Here is a 15,899-nt window from a genome sequence, read left to right as displayed (position 1 = left end):
TTCCAAATGCATATCTTTTAAATGATTAGGAGAGAACAATATCTAAAATTTTAACAATGAATGCTAAAGAGCTCAAGGAAAGACCTTCTGGAAAATGAGGCTCATCAAAGAGACACACTAGTTCCCTCTACCAATGAAGGCCAGCATTAGTTTTACAAATAAATTGGTTTCAATAGCTTTTTGAACTGGCAGATCAAGGATGTTAACATAGAGGGGGGGGGGGGCACAAGTAGCATATTTTGAAATAGAAGCGGCGCAGATGATAATGTCTTAGATTTGAGCTATATTAATATGAATGTTTAAAGGGCAATCTCAAAATATAGGCGTGGGAGGGATGTACACCCCTTGTGCCCCCGCCTGAATCCCTGTATCTGCCAATATATACTATGGGAAACACCCCCTGAGTAGGTAATGGAATTGACCTCTATAACTCAATGGTTTAAATACCTGGTGAACGGTTCCTAAACGTTCTACCAGACTAGGGTCCTGTAACACAAAGGTTAGCGATTGACCGTATGCTTGATTTTCAGGATTGATCGTACATTGTAGCCAATGCTATCAATCGTAAAGATATTCTTCTAGGATGATTTCTAAGGTTTGTGCTACGGCCCTCTAGCTACATGTAAGTATTAAAGGCATGACGTCTTGTACAGCTGCAATTCAAGTCTTATAGATGATACACGGTATCAGAAAACCAAGTTTTGTGTATATTTTACAAATAATTATGATTATCCTGCCTGATACTAATTGACTATCCAACAGCATTCTCATAATATGCTGCATACATTTATCCTTTGATCTCAATGCTTATTTAATTGTTCATCATGGTAGGCTGACGCAATGATTTATTGGCTCTTAAGAAACAGAATCAGACATTGTTTACATTTGTTCTACATTACTTTGATAAATGGAACTAAAATGAGGAAGTATAAGAAAATTATGACTACAACTGTCATGCTGTCAAGTATTTACCCACTTCAAACCTAAACCTAGTCTAGTTTTAATATCGTATAATGTATATGTATAACTATGAAATATATAGGAATAAAACTGTCAATATGCTTTGATTTAAGTTCCAAGTAAATCTGCAAATGCTTAGCTACAATAGGAACCAGATATTTCTTGCATAGATTAATGTGATCGTTTATCCTATGATAACACTCATGCATAGATTCATATACTATGTACCTCTTGCTCCCTTACAGAATTCTTCATGCAAAAATTACAATCTGACAATCTGATATAATAACATACTTAGTGTATTAAATCAACGAGGGAAGCTTTTGATCCATTTGCTAGTTGGGGATTTATTGATAATATCTATTTGATACTTCTGATTCAATATCCAATTTAATTATGGCTGAGGTCCAATTAGAGTTGCAATGCTACTTGTACTTAATAAAATATGGGCTTTCAAAAAATAATGATTATTGATGATAGCAGAAAGAAAGGTGATGGATGTGGTGTTTGGAATGGTAATGATTGTAATGATTATTAAGGTGATGATGATGATAATGATGATGATGATAATCATAAATTTGATGATGATGATGATAATAATAATCACACTTTTGATGACGATGATGGTGTTGTTGATTATGAGGAAGATTAATTTTTTATAAAAATGAGTGAAAATGATGAAGTTTATGATGATGATGATGATGGTGATGATGTAATGATGTTGATGATGATGGTGGTGGTGATGATGATGATGGTGGTGATGATGATGATGATTATAATGATGATGATGATGATGATAATGAAGGTGAGGATGATGATAGTGATGATGATGATAATGACATAGATACTGTAAATGAAATGAGTAATCTTGATAGCTCATGGAAGATGACAAAATGAATAACATACAAAAGTCTGCCAAGGAATGCCCAAATACAGCATTCAAAAGATGGAAGCCATTTTTGTCCAGTTAAAGTAATACTATGGTTTCTTCACATGACAAAGTAGATATCACGTTTTTGGAGGCTCCAGGTTGTATGAGAGTTGCATTAATCGCTTCGTGTTATCAATCACTTGCAAATTCCTGGAATGGAAAGGGGAAATGAAACAACAATTATTTGATATATTTTTTTAACATGGAAGCAAAATAGAGATGAAGTTAAAGTCTTAAATCATATCTAAAACAAACAAATACTTACAATATATCACAGAAGATTACATAGGGTATGAACAGTATTATCATGACACAATATTTCCCCATTATGGCCTAATAATAAATACTGAAGCAAACAAAAATCTATAATAACATAAAATTGAATAAAATAGTAACATGGAAAATATGAAAAGGTGAATTGAAGGATTTAAAAAAAAAGCTGACCGCACTCGTTACAAGCCTTTAATACAGACTGTAGATATGTCTATATTTTTTTTTTTATAAAAGGGGAATGAAACATTTGGAACAAGTGTGCTTGTGTGGAAAGAGAAAAATCAAAGAATAAGATCCAAAATAGAAAAATCAGACATATAATACGAAAGTTATTAGCATTTGAATATTGCGATCACTAATGCTATGGAGATTCTCCTATAAGCATGCAACAAAGATGTGTGATGTCAAGTGTGAACAACTTTCCCTTTGATGGACTATAAAATACCCCCAAAATGTCTCTTTTTGCTCCTTCTTATGGTGAAAAAAAGTGATAAAAGAGGCAGTTTAAGTGAAATATATACAAAATTAAAGGGGAAAGTTGTTCACATGTGATATCACACATCTTTGTCGCATTGCCAATGAGAGGATCTACATTACAATAATGATCTGAAGTTCAAATAATCATATCTTTCTTATTATTTATTCATTTTTTCTCAAACTATCATTGATTTGTTTCTCTGATTTTTCCTTTTTTCACACAAGATATCTTGTTCCAAAGGTTTAATTTTGTCATTCAACCTCTAGAAGTAGATGTAGCTCAGGGACATACAAACTGCTTTTGCTTGTCGAATTCCTGAGGGTGCTGATCTATTATACCTGTATGGTCGATCGTTTGTTAACAATGTCGAGAACCAATTTTACAGACAAATGGACACCCCTTTCCAAAGAAAGTAAGCCAGTGGATAATTTATGAAGCTTTTTGTAAGCTATGAGCGACTTTACAAACAACTATTGATCCTTTCTTAGAAACTATATCTGTGCCAATAAAAATATGGTATCATTTACCACAGGAAAGGATCACAAGTCGTTCATAAAGGCTCTCATGACTTACAAATAGTTTTATGAAATACCCACTAGGCTTGTAGCCATCAATTCATTTTTATACAAAGACATCAGATCCATTTTTAATTCCTACCTTACATAACTGACGATCTCCTTGACGTTCTTAACGGCTGGAGGAGAGTCTAGTTTAAAGTTTTCACTCCGACAGTACTTGACCACTCTCATGATTGACGCAACCAGGTGCTTTAGAGAAAGAGCATGAGAAGACAATCAATGCCAAATGTCAGATATGCTTTTTAAACAGTGTATTTCTGCATTATGCAATCGATATGTGAATATTTCACGAGAAAAAGGCAAAAAACAAAGTGGCTGTGCTCTAGAGTTATCATATTTTTTTTCATTTCACTTTTATCTAGCCATGGGGATGGTTAGTCTGGTAATATTGTCACTTGCACAAAGATGCCTATACATGTATAGCAATGCGATAAAGCTGCAGGATATTCTCAAATTTTCTAGGATTATTTCAAAGTGTAAACTTGTTAGAGGATACACACTATATAATGGAAGAGGAATTGCTTCTAGTATGTTAACATCTTCATTAGATTTACTGAAATGCCATTTCACTCTGATCAGAAAATTAAAGAGGGACAGGAAGTTTTCGCAAATGCGGAACATAACACTTTTGGGAACATATAGAGAATGTGTGGTCGAACGCGGCCCTTCATGAAAATGGGGTCTTTGTTCAAGGCTGGTGAGTCAAAACAGCAGTTTCATCCTGCACTCTGACAAACAACACAGTTGCAATTTTTCGTCAGCTCTGTACTACGTAGGATGAAACTACTGCTCTGTTTCACAAATTTTTTATAAAGAACTCCCAGCCCTTCAATGTGATTTGACTTTCATTTTCAATACATTTGCTGCATTCAAGGATCTGTTATGCGCCACAGTGTGAAAAACTTCCTAAGTTCATCTTCTTTTCCTCCTCTGTATTCTCTTTTTCATCTTCTACTAATCATCACTGTTTTATTATCAATATTAGAAATATTCTACCTCGAATGAATACAACTTACCATTTTCTCAAAGTTGACGAGACCTTCGAAGTAAGTCTTATTGCCCTCGTGCGTGAAGAGCATGTCTTTGATAAGCAGTGGCATGAAGGGTATGATCGGAGGCCTCATTTTTGACAGAGCTAGGCGGTACACACGATGGTTCCGCGACGGATCCATCAACGCTTCAAAGTCGGAGAACACTCTCTTCAACTTGTTGGGCAGTTTCTGCCAATGATAGATGATTTCAAAAATGGAGTATAAACTTTGATACTATTACAATTAAAATATTGGCATATTTACCAAGGGTAGACACTTCAGTTTCAAAAACTGTTCTCCCGGAGGGGCCTGTTTAACATAATGATATTATCGTTACTCCGGCTTATGCTGGGCTGCCGAGGCAGTTCATGACATATGAACATCTCTATTTACTGCACCAAAGACCTAACAAGAGGAAGACAGGATACTTCGACAATTTTTTGAAACTCTCCATTTTTTACCTGGGGAAGAGCACCCAACATAATTTTTTTTTTTTTTGGGGGGGGGAGGAGAAAATAAGCCATCTTACTGATATTTTATAAACAAAATTAGCAAATATGTGACAGACAAGCAATAAATTAAGACAAAAAAAGGGAAAGGGGTGGGGTTTGTGAGCTGGTATTTTCTTTTTTTTTTTTGGGGGGGGGGTATTTACCATGTGCTACTATTCACAACCCATTGGCTAAATCTGCAACACTGGGGAAGTTTGAATATTGCAGTAAATGGGGATTTTCCAGGACTCTTTTTTTATAATCCAGGGTTTAATTTATTTATATATATTCCAGGGCTCTTTCAAGCACTTTTTGTGAAATTGTTTATAGCCTCAGTATATGTGTTTTTTTTTTTCGGGGGGGGGGGGGGGCAACCTACCTCCCATGTTTGTGCAAGTCTGCTCACACTCATATGACTGAGACCCATGATGATGGCAAAGAAAGAATTCATATTTTGATACTCCTTACAGCTGGAGAAAGAAAGAAAGAGGGAAAGAAAGAAAAAAGTAATAAAGAAGAAAAGAAAGGAAGGCAGGAGGGAGAATGAAAGAAAGAAAGAAAGAAAGAGAGAGAGAAGGGGAGGGGAAGGAAGGAAGGAAGGAAGGAAGAAAGAAAGATAGAAAGAAAGAAAGAAAGAAAGGGAAAGGGGGAATGAAAATAAAAATACAATAAGTGATTAATTAAGCTAAATTAGTGAAAACAGTAAACCAAGCTCAAAAAAATTCAAATAAAACCAAGACCCTTGTCGACTCAGATAAATAATATTCCATAAATTGTTTTTTTCTATTTAAATTTATGAGAAAAAGAATGATCCATTGCCAATATTTTAAGAATCTCAGATAACGCAAATATTTGTGATAGCATGTCATTTTTTAATCAATATATCATCAGTGTCCAATTTCATAAAAACTTGTTTTGACAATCAATGCACCATTTCTATAACATGTTTACTATCATCTAATCAAATTGTATGATTTAATTTGTTTAAAACCATTATCACAAATATGTTATAACACGTTTTATGGAATATGGGCACCAGTTTTATTACCATAATAGCCTGATGATGTTCATAAAATATTAGAGGTTTATGATAGGAGGGGTTCAAAGTCTAAGCAAATGGAATACAAAACTCATTTCGAACAATACGACTATTGATGGACTCTATAGAAATCATAATTTTATGGATTATTACAGGAAACAAAGTTCATTAACCCAAATTAAACTGTAAAACATATGATGATAAAGAGTTACACTCAACAATGGTGACCTGTAAAGACAATTTATGTGATACTTGTAACCCTAAAAGGACCGGGCTATTTCAGATGGGGGTTGGCGTGATGGCCCCCTTCCGATCTCCGCCGCCGTTCACGCTATCGCACAGCAATTTGGCGATTACACACTTTGGACGCTTAATTCATTTTTTTGGGGGGAAAATAATGACAATTGTACTCATGATATTTTTTTTCAATATAGAGTTCCAAATTTAACCATCGATATTGATATTTTTTTAATAGATGCTACCCAAGAACTATAGCTATTTATCACATTCCCCGGTATTAAAGTAAGGGAGAAAAATAATTATTACAATTGTTGATTTGAATTCTACGAATGTACATAATCACAACAAGCCATTATACAAAAAAAACATATTTCTTTCTTTGTTTTCATCTTTATTCAATGAAGATCAATACTAACCTTTTAGCTAATAAATTGGTGATCATTAATGGTACCCTATTCTGGTAAATAAAGGATATTTGGCACAGATAGGGCATCAAAATTATCAAAAACCATCTTGGGTGAAAAGAACTTCATTTGATTTGAAAAATTGTCAATATTATTTCAAAATTTAGTGAAAATAGGTAATACATCTACTCACTGGGCAGCTATTTTGATGAACTTCTTGAGAAGGTGGACCCGTTTGCTGATATTTGACGTCAGGCAAAGTTCAGTAACAACCCAAGATTGCACTTCGTTAAATCGGCGTAGGAAGACGTCTAGATTAGCTGTGATGCGCCGGTATTTGTGCCTCCCAAATGTGTGATAGATGAACTCACACTTTTCATAATATAAATAAAAAAAAAATAATATAAAAGTAATTTGATCAGTGTATCTAAATATGTTTTTTGTCAATATTGCACAACCTTAGCATGACACTTTGATTATTTGAATTTGACTAGAAGTTACCAAAACAGTATACAAGAACATGTACATGCATGAGTAAAAAAAGGTTATGGCATTATTCTTACTTTCTTGGTCAAATATCTATAGATGAAATTTCTTCTTTAAACAATCAATAAAATTTTGTGAATTATCATGTGGGACTTAACCTGTACAAACATTCTAACAATCTTGGGTCTCAAGCTTTCTTAGACGAAGCTTTCATCATTTCTCAACTCCTGTCAAAGAGAGAGTTAAATCTTATAAGACCGCTACTAGACTATGAAGTTTATTGCTGCATAGGATCCCTATACATGCAGAAATATGAAATATCTTTCCTTTTTTCTCTCTATACATGTATCTATCTCTGTTTCCTTTTATACTTTTTATAATACAACGAATTGGCAACACTTATCATTAATCATTGTGAAACTACAAAACACAAGCTATGCTTTTAAAATAGCTGTCCATTTATATTCTCATATGTGCCTCTCTAATCTGCAACTTAAAATGACATTACCATTGATTTATGTCTCTTGAATTATTGTATTGTACTACTATTTGCTATCAATCATTTATTCTTTCTTGTTGAAATGTTATTATGTGCTATATTTTGTGACATATATAAAGAAGAAACCAAACTGAAACAAACACTGACAATTACCAAGTGGCAATTTACATGTACCTCTTCAAGGAGCTATAATACCCCCCGGGGGGGGGGGGGCATTATTTACACATTTTGGCCCCTAAACAAGATGTTGCCAGAATATGACCTCGGGGAAAAGCTTGGGAAAAAACATACCCTAAACGTGTTTGGCTCATCTTTAAAAAAAGCTTTGGGGGGAAAAACATACCCCCATACGTTTGACCCCACAATTAACCATTGAGCAGTCTTTCAAAACCACCCTTTTTCTTGAAAATCAGTGTTTCTTATACCCTTAACGAGTGAACACTGAAGAAACACCCATTTAAATACGTTTTTTGGGTCATGCGTGTGTACAGCAATATATTTGACTGCCCCCCCCCCCCCGGTATAATACGTACCTCATGAGTACATAGGAAGAGCTGCCAGTCATACATTGTCATTTGATAGGCAAGCTCTCTTGAACTCGTTGGCTCCAGGAATGAGACGGAGCCCTCACTTGGTCCCTCTTGTTCAGGCAATGGTGTCTGTGAATATCAGCATGAATTAAGATCAATGGAAAATTTCAAAATGACAGTCTATATCGTTGCAAAGTGTATTTTGAAGGAAAGATGACACCAGGATAAATTTTTTGGGGGGCGGGGAGTGAGGTGAAACAAGGGTAGCATATTATTTTTTGCAATGAAATAATGGGGCAATTGTAGGTAAGATTGTTTAAATGTGCACACTTGTACTTTCCTTGTTGATGTAACGAAACAAAACCTACCGTCTCACGTTTGTAACTTACTTTCTTCTATCATTTGAAACGGATGAACACACTATAGCACAAAGGAAATGCGAATTAGAAAAGCATGTCGGCAATACGTGGGCCACCATTTTGAATACCATAAAGAGGCGATAAAAGCAGAAGGCTGTTTTGTTATGTTTTTTTCTCATGTAGGTCAAGCGCCTGACCGTTTTTTTTCTGTTGTAAACAAATGGATGTTTTTTTATATTACTCTATTTTGTATGTTAGACATGTTATTTTATATGCAAATGCCATTTTCATCTTATAATGTGATCCGTTATATCATAGATGTTTTGTTATGCTTACTATTCATGAAAAGAATCAATAAAACATGAATTACAAAAAAATAAATTTGCAAATTGTATACATGTAATACAGGTGATGATGAACTCATTTGAGCAATTAAAAACAAGATGTATTTTGAAAGGGGGATGATATAAAATACAAGAAAATATCGTGAAATTTGACCTCTGTGTAAAGAATACACTTATATATCAATATCCTTATGCAATAACAATTTACTCTCTTCTAAATATTCACCTTATATCATACTGTTGGAATAGTGAAAATAAAAACTATTGCTATTGTCTACCCTCTACCCCACCCACCCTCCCTCGCTTTCCCCTTACCTCCCCTCCCTCTCCCCTCCCCCTTCCCCCCCCAACTTCTGACTCACCAAGGCATCTAAGTGATCTCTAGGGGCTATAAATATTCTACCATTACAGCTCAAACTCGTCGCTATGCAGACGTCTTTCTGATGGAATGATAAACGTTCTGAAAATAAAATTTACAAATGAGCACAATTAATCATCATTATCCAAGAATGTGTTTTTCAAGTTTCTCAGCAGTTTTCTACCAAATCAAGGGTTCAAGATTCAAAGTTTATTCACTCCAACATTTCACATTTTCAAACATCAACAATTCAAAACAAACAAATTAATAGATGATACAGATTTTTATAGATAAGCATAAATAAATATCCCTGTAGAATATGAAATGCAAACATAACTAAATTACAATAAAAAAGTATTCTTGTAGTTGGTTCTAAAATAATGACGAAGAAAGAAAACAAGAGATCTGGATATGAGGGTGCCAAAAGTAGAATCAAAACTTGTTGGTTTGGAGACATACATTTCTTTATTCAAATAACCACTTTGTTGACTCATCAGAATTTGTTCAAACTCATACTGCATTATTACTACGATATTATGTTTCACAATAAGAAAAATATCTCCTTGGTTTTAAACTGACATGAGATCAGGGAGTCATATTGCAGAAGGAATTGTGTTCAAATGCAACTCCATTATTAAATGCAATTAATATTCAACCAATGAAAATAGTGGCAGATAATTATCAAAACATCTTCTCTGATTGTAGGAGTTGCTTGTTGTTTTACCAACAAACCTCGAGAGGATTGGACCTCACATAGCACTGGATTATTACCTAAACACACAATCTGTGATTTTATGAGCTTAGCCAATTTTTAACCAACATATCTCCTGGGGATTTGACCTGACATAGCACCAGGTCATTCTTTTCCAATTGTTTGAGTTAAGCCAATGTTTTACCAAGATACCTCGAGTTGATTTGGCCTAACTAACATAGCATCAGATCATTACCAAGACACATCTTTTCTGATTTTATAAATAATGCCAAAGTTTAACCAGCATACCTTGTGATTTGAACTGACATAGCAACTTAATATTACTAAAACATACTGTCTCTCATTGCATGAGGTATGTCAATATTTAACCAACAATCAAAGCAATGACCTGACATATCACAAGATCACTACCAAAGCACATCTTTTTTTAAATGTAAGCATTGAGCTGGTGTTTAATCAACACACCTCTTGATGATTTACCTGACATAGCACCTTATCATTACTAAAACATACTGTCTCTCATTGCATGAGGTGTGCCAATGTTTAACCAACAATTATATAAATACCTGACATATCACCTGATCACAACCAAAACACATCCATTTCAATGAGCTATTGTTTATTCAACATACCTCCCGAGGATCTCACAAAGCAGCAGATCATTACCAAGACACATCTTTTCTGCTTGTATGAGTTATGCTAGTGTATGACCGGACATTGCACCACATCATTATAAAACAGATCTTCTTTTTTTATTTTTAAAGTTAAAGGGCAAGTCCACCATGAAGAAAATTTATCAAAAATTGAAAATATTGGTGAAAGTTTAAAAAAATCCTTTTAATATAAAAAAGTAATTTGAATTAATTTTACGTTTTGGATTAGGGACGCCATAAACAAGCAGCTGCCGCATGTGTTATGTAATATGAAATGCGTAAATTTCAGTTTTTCAATGGTTTGTGATGACTTATTTTTGTTATTGTTTTATGAACAGCTGTGAACTGATATACTGAAGGTAAAATAAACCCAATTTTCAATTTTCTGAGAAAACAACATTTCACTGATTTGTAGAAAAGCTGCTTGAATATGATTTCACAAATCAAATAATTGAAATTCAAATAACTTTTTTTATTCTTTGATGGATTTTTCTCAAATTTTCGGCAATATCTTTAATTATTTTTTCAGCTATTTTTACAATTTTTTTGTCAGGGTGACCTTTCCCTTTAAGCCGGAATTTAATCAGCATACCTCCCGAGGATTTGACCTCACATAGCACCAGGTCATTCCCAAGACACATCTTCTCTGATACCACCTGAATGATGTTTGTTACTGAGGTATCCATGGTAACCCGGAGTGTCGTGTAGGTGTGGTCAGCGCAATAGACCTTGAATATTGCTGGAAATGTAATAAAAAGGAAGTGCTAAGAATATTATTCATATCATAACTGAAAGTATATATGGAGGACATTGAGATTTGAGGCTTCCTATGGAAGAGTGACAATCCATTACAAATCCAAAGCAAATAGAGTTTGAATCAAACACATTCAAAAGTATTCCAACTACATGGAGGTCATTGTGGCTACATCCGGGGTCGAAATATCTCTATTGTTTGGATACAGGAATAATATTCCGTGTTCATAGCTATGTTCGTGTATGCTTCACATACCTCAAAAAGGAAAAAAAAAACTCCAATCTTTTATTTGCAAATGCTCTACAAGTATCCCAACAGAGTTAGTCAGTCACAGTACAAGTATGTGTATATTAAGGACCCAGTAACATCCTGTGTTGGCTCCCAGGGGGCTTATCAAGCAAGACCCAAAGTCTGCCCGGTCTATCCTAGTAGACACTGCAATTTTCTGTACACATCCATGTAAATTAAGTTTAAATTTACATGTACTCCAGCAATATTAGGTAAATATAAAATTGGCACCCTGGATCACCAGAGGGAGATCCGCACGGTATAAAACGGGCTATTGTTGTTTTCTTGCAAGTTCCACCTATGCTCAAGGTACTTTTAAAAATAAAACATTAAGTAATCAGGTAATGAACAAGAAGGAAAGAAGAGGAATATTGCCCAAAAAAGTTTTGATCTTTACTTGGATCAAGTTCAGGAATTAAGTGTAGTACTGATCAGAAATGTTATTCCATATTCTGGTAAGTCAGGGATACTTTCATTCAAGAATTTGTCGGACATTATAACCGAAAAGTCTCATTTTATCCGACAGTTACCATAGCAACAGTACTTCTCAGCCTGGCAATCAAATTCAAGGAAAAATGTCAGATCTAACGACTTGTCAGACAAAATTTTTGATGAAACGCCCCCAGTAGTAGCATATGACTGCATCAGGCAAGTGAAAATAGAATGGAAAATGCAAACAGCTGGACCTTTAAACGAAAATTATTAAATGAGAAAGGAATAAAATAAAGATAAATCTTACTTTCGTCTTTAGCTTTGATTGGTGTCCTATGAAGCTCATCTTCCATGTGGGTTCTTGATTCACTTAATACCTGTAATTATAATGGCAGTGTTTTTTTTTAAGCGAATTGTCGGTAATTTTCACTGACTTGATTTGTTTAGAGCAAATCAGATGCAAGAATTTCAGTAGATTATAAAAATTTGTAAGTGAAAATCACTGTTTACTTGTTCCAGGTAATGCTCCAAGGGATTTTGAAAAATGCAAGTGTTTTAACACTTAGCTTTCCATCGTAATTCAAAGCCAAAAGATATGGTAACAAACTACCATTGAGAAAACAAGCAAAAATCAAATTCATCAAATTAGTGTTTGTTGTCAAAATTTACACTACAGTTAAAGTTGAATCTCTTATTCATTATGAGAATAAATATATATAATGCATGAGAGATTAGGAACAATATGTTTTAGCTTGTTGGATGTACATGTATCATGTGCAAAAATTGATAAATCAATCTTCAATCTCAATCAAATATTTCACAATAGAATATAAAGACATAAAAAAGAACAAAAAAATGCTAAAATGAGCTATACCTATTCCTTAATCAATGCAGTTTAAAAAAAACACAAACAAACATATCTTGATCAATGATTTATCTGGAACAAAGTGATCCTTGCTCAGTGCCTATTTGAATTAGAGAACATAGATGTCAACAGACTAAAGGCGACTACCGATCTCTGGCCAGGGTCCTGTTGCATAAAAGTTACTATTATGGTAACGTTGCCATCCAATGGTAGCTACCATGGTCAACAACCAATCAAAATCAAGGATTTCAAACAAGTTACAATTGCATGGCAAAGTTTATCCGATTGGTCACTTTTATGCAATGTGCCCTGGGTTCTGAACCCATTATGCATCATTGTCAGCAGTGTAGTCTTGTTATATAACCCACTTGTGAATGGTAACAAACTTCACTTTAGTCGTTACTTTTATAATACAATAATAATGTTACCAAGTAGCTATAAACAGGCACTTTTAATTCCAATAGGGAAATTTTAGTCTCTCTTTGCAAATGAAATTATAGGCTCATTTATTTTCTGAATTATCAAGAGATTTTATCCGAAAGGTTCATTTTTAGACTAGATATGTTATGCACACATTCAATGACAGACCACACAGTTCACTCCTCCTTCAATATTTCCGTAGTCGAGTGATCTCACCTGAGTCTGCACTTGCCACGTATGAGAACTAGAATCCTTGGTGGACTTGACAGCTTTTAGGACCTGTTCCAGACTAGCTAGAGGGTCCTGGAGGCTTGGGTAAGCAGGACAATCATCACACACTGCTGAGAACAGCGTCTAGAGGTGGATCGCGTAAAGATAATTCATAGGACAAAAATAATGAACTCTATGTTCATGTTCAAGCTTCAATCTATTCATTTTTACTTTAAATTTAAAATAACAAACCTCTCTCTATATTAATTTATGGATATACAAAAAATATAAATGTCATAAGAAATACTTCAGTTACAAAAATAATATCTAATATCTGTTTCATGTGGAAGTATTGTAGACTCAATTCCTTTTGAAGTCTATATTTCAGTTCTAAAATTATCTATTGTTTCTGTATTTCATAAATTAGGGACTATGTGGCTCTTAATCCTTAAGCATCATTCAGGGTACACAAACATATATCCGAAAACAAGAAAAAAAATCCATTTTGAAAAAATCAGAGTTGATTCCTTATATTTATAAGATGGCAGAATACCTCTAAGAACTGCATAATAGTCGTGTCCTGTTTAAAGGCATACCCAGCTACCACATGCCACAGACAGACCAGCTGGACCACCCGTCTCTTGTTGTTGACTATGTAGTCTATCGTCTCTTGCTCGGGACCTCTTGATGTCCTCTCGGAGTGATAGGTATGTATCTAGTCAAGGAACCCTGATTCTAAACATTTGAGTACTATTGAAAAAAAGGATACTCAACAAAAGATATTTATTCATTTATCTATTTATTTATTAAAATATCTTTCAACAGGATAAAACATTAATCAGCTCGCAGGCTGTTTCACATAATGGTCCTGCATAAAGAAAATATACACATATTAAATTAAGATTACAAATAATTAGAATACATGTAATTATATATAGCAAAACTAAAATACAAATAATGCTAAAAATGAAACATCAGGAAAAAAAATTCTGGGTCCTGTAAAACAAAGGTTAGCGATTAATCGTAGGCTTGATTTTCAAGTTTGCTTGTACATTGCAGTCTACGCAATCAGTTGCAGGAAAATGTGTCTATGATCAATTGCTAAGCTTTGTGTTACGAGCCCTAGATAAAGACTGTTCAAACAATGTCAAATTTTCATTGATTTCATGTTACTAGTTTTTAGGGAATATTATTTGCTTTATATTCCTGTGAGTTTCTTTTTTTTCACTAAAAGTTATTTCAATCATATAACCAACCTGCTTTATTACATATACTTAATAGGATTAAAATGATTTTTGCCTTTTTTTCTTCAGATAAAATGAAAAGAACTAAGTAATAAGAATTTATGATAAAGAAAGAGAGACAGAGGTACAGAAAAGAAGCTTAGAAGTGAAATATGTACACATAAGGAGAGATACAATGTGTAAAAGAAAATTTGAGGTTGAGTGATGCTGATGACACGCAGCATTTACACTGCACCATAATTCTCTTCATACTGGAGGTGCAGCCTTATCAAATTAAGTTCATTACTGGACATTTCCTGAAATAAATGAGTTTTAAGGCAAAATGTGAAGAGTTCTCAGCTAAAAACCTTCATGGAACAAAGTAAGGAGGGATCAAGTCACAAAGATGTGGAACAATAGATGAAAAAGCAGTATCCCTATCCCCTAATAAGAGATGGATCAATTAGGTGTCATGGTGTAGTGGTTCTGACTCTTGCCTTTCAATCAGAGGGTCGTGTGTTCAAATCCCATTCGGTGCTAGTGTCCTTTGGCAAGGTGTTGATCTGCATTTGCCATACTCCATCCAGGGGGCCGTTTCATAAAGATATTCGTAAGTTAAGAGCGACTTTAAGAACGACTGGTGATTTTTTTTACCCGCTTAACCATCGCCAATGATACCATTTTCCACAAGAAAGAATCACCGGTCGCTCTTAACTTACAAACAGCTTTATGAAACACCTACCAGGTGCTAATTGGGTACCCAGTAAGATGCGAAAGTCAATGTATGTTTTAATTTGCCAGCGACATTATGAGGCTGTGATGAATGCAAGGAATGCTCCCCAGGGAGTGGAAATTGTGCAATTTCGTGAGGGATGGCAATGAATCCAATGACCGGGGTAGTAACATACTGGAAGCACTTTGAGCCGTACATGTATATGGGGAAATCCCTAAATAAAAACTAGCTACTATTATAATTATTATTATCATAGATGAAATAGAGACAAATAAGGAAAAGTTCAGACATCCATGCAATAAATTACAAGATATTGAAAGAATGAAATATGACATTAATTTGATTAAGGATATTGTTGAAGAAGCGCAGGGCACAGCTTCTCGCTCGGCATGAAGACAATGTGCGTTAATAAGAAATCTTCCAGGAATGTGTCTGTTGGATCGTACTTGCTATCTATCCTCGTCTCTAGAAGATGCTCCAACATCTTCTCTGGAACACCGGCCATTACTGAATACCTGCAAAAAACAAACACAGCCAAGCCTGTGTTAGTGGCCACCTCTCTATCAATTACAATTCCGAAGGTTAGGACATTCCGAAGGTTCGGACAT

The 15,899-nt window shown here is 34.5% G+C and overlaps 1 protein-coding gene across 1 annotated transcript in view; it reads right to left on the bottom strand.

Annotated features, from left to right (window-relative positions):
* Positions 1 to 1,725: 1,725 nt before the first annotated feature.
* The window catches only part of LOC121426233 (rap guanine nucleotide exchange factor 4-like), a 67,869-nt gene continuing 53,695 nt past the window's right edge, over positions 1,726 to 15,899 (bottom strand). Inside the window, exons 9-20 of the mRNA XM_041622455.1 lie at positions 15,645 to 15,806; positions 13,889 to 14,042; positions 13,342 to 13,479; positions 12,148 to 12,217; positions 10,959 to 11,105; positions 9,006 to 9,103; positions 7,944 to 8,069; positions 6,619 to 6,797; positions 5,122 to 5,212; positions 4,237 to 4,440; positions 3,300 to 3,409; positions 1,726 to 2,041 (exon numbers count right to left, since the gene is read on the bottom strand). Coding sequence (XP_041478389.1) covers positions 1,969 to 2,041; positions 3,300 to 3,409; positions 4,237 to 4,440; positions 5,122 to 5,212; positions 6,619 to 6,797; positions 7,944 to 8,069; positions 9,006 to 9,103; positions 10,959 to 11,105; positions 12,148 to 12,217; positions 13,342 to 13,479; positions 13,889 to 14,042; positions 15,645 to 15,806 — 1,552 coding nt within the window. The 3' untranslated portion in view covers positions 1,726 to 1,968. The remainder of the gene's footprint in view (positions 2,042 to 3,299; positions 3,410 to 4,236; positions 4,441 to 5,121; positions 5,213 to 6,618; positions 6,798 to 7,943; positions 8,070 to 9,005; positions 9,104 to 10,958; positions 11,106 to 12,147; positions 12,218 to 13,341; positions 13,480 to 13,888; positions 14,043 to 15,644; positions 15,807 to 15,899) is intronic.

Source organism: Lytechinus variegatus, chromosome 13 (assembly GCF_018143015.1).
Source record: "Lytechinus variegatus isolate NC3 chromosome 13, Lvar_3.0, whole genome shotgun sequence".
Classification (NCBI taxonomy): domain Eukaryota; kingdom Metazoa; phylum Echinodermata; class Echinoidea; order Temnopleuroida; family Toxopneustidae; genus Lytechinus; species Lytechinus variegatus.
Note: the sequence above shows the minus strand (reverse complement) of the source record. Positions and strands in the feature narration are given on the sequence as shown.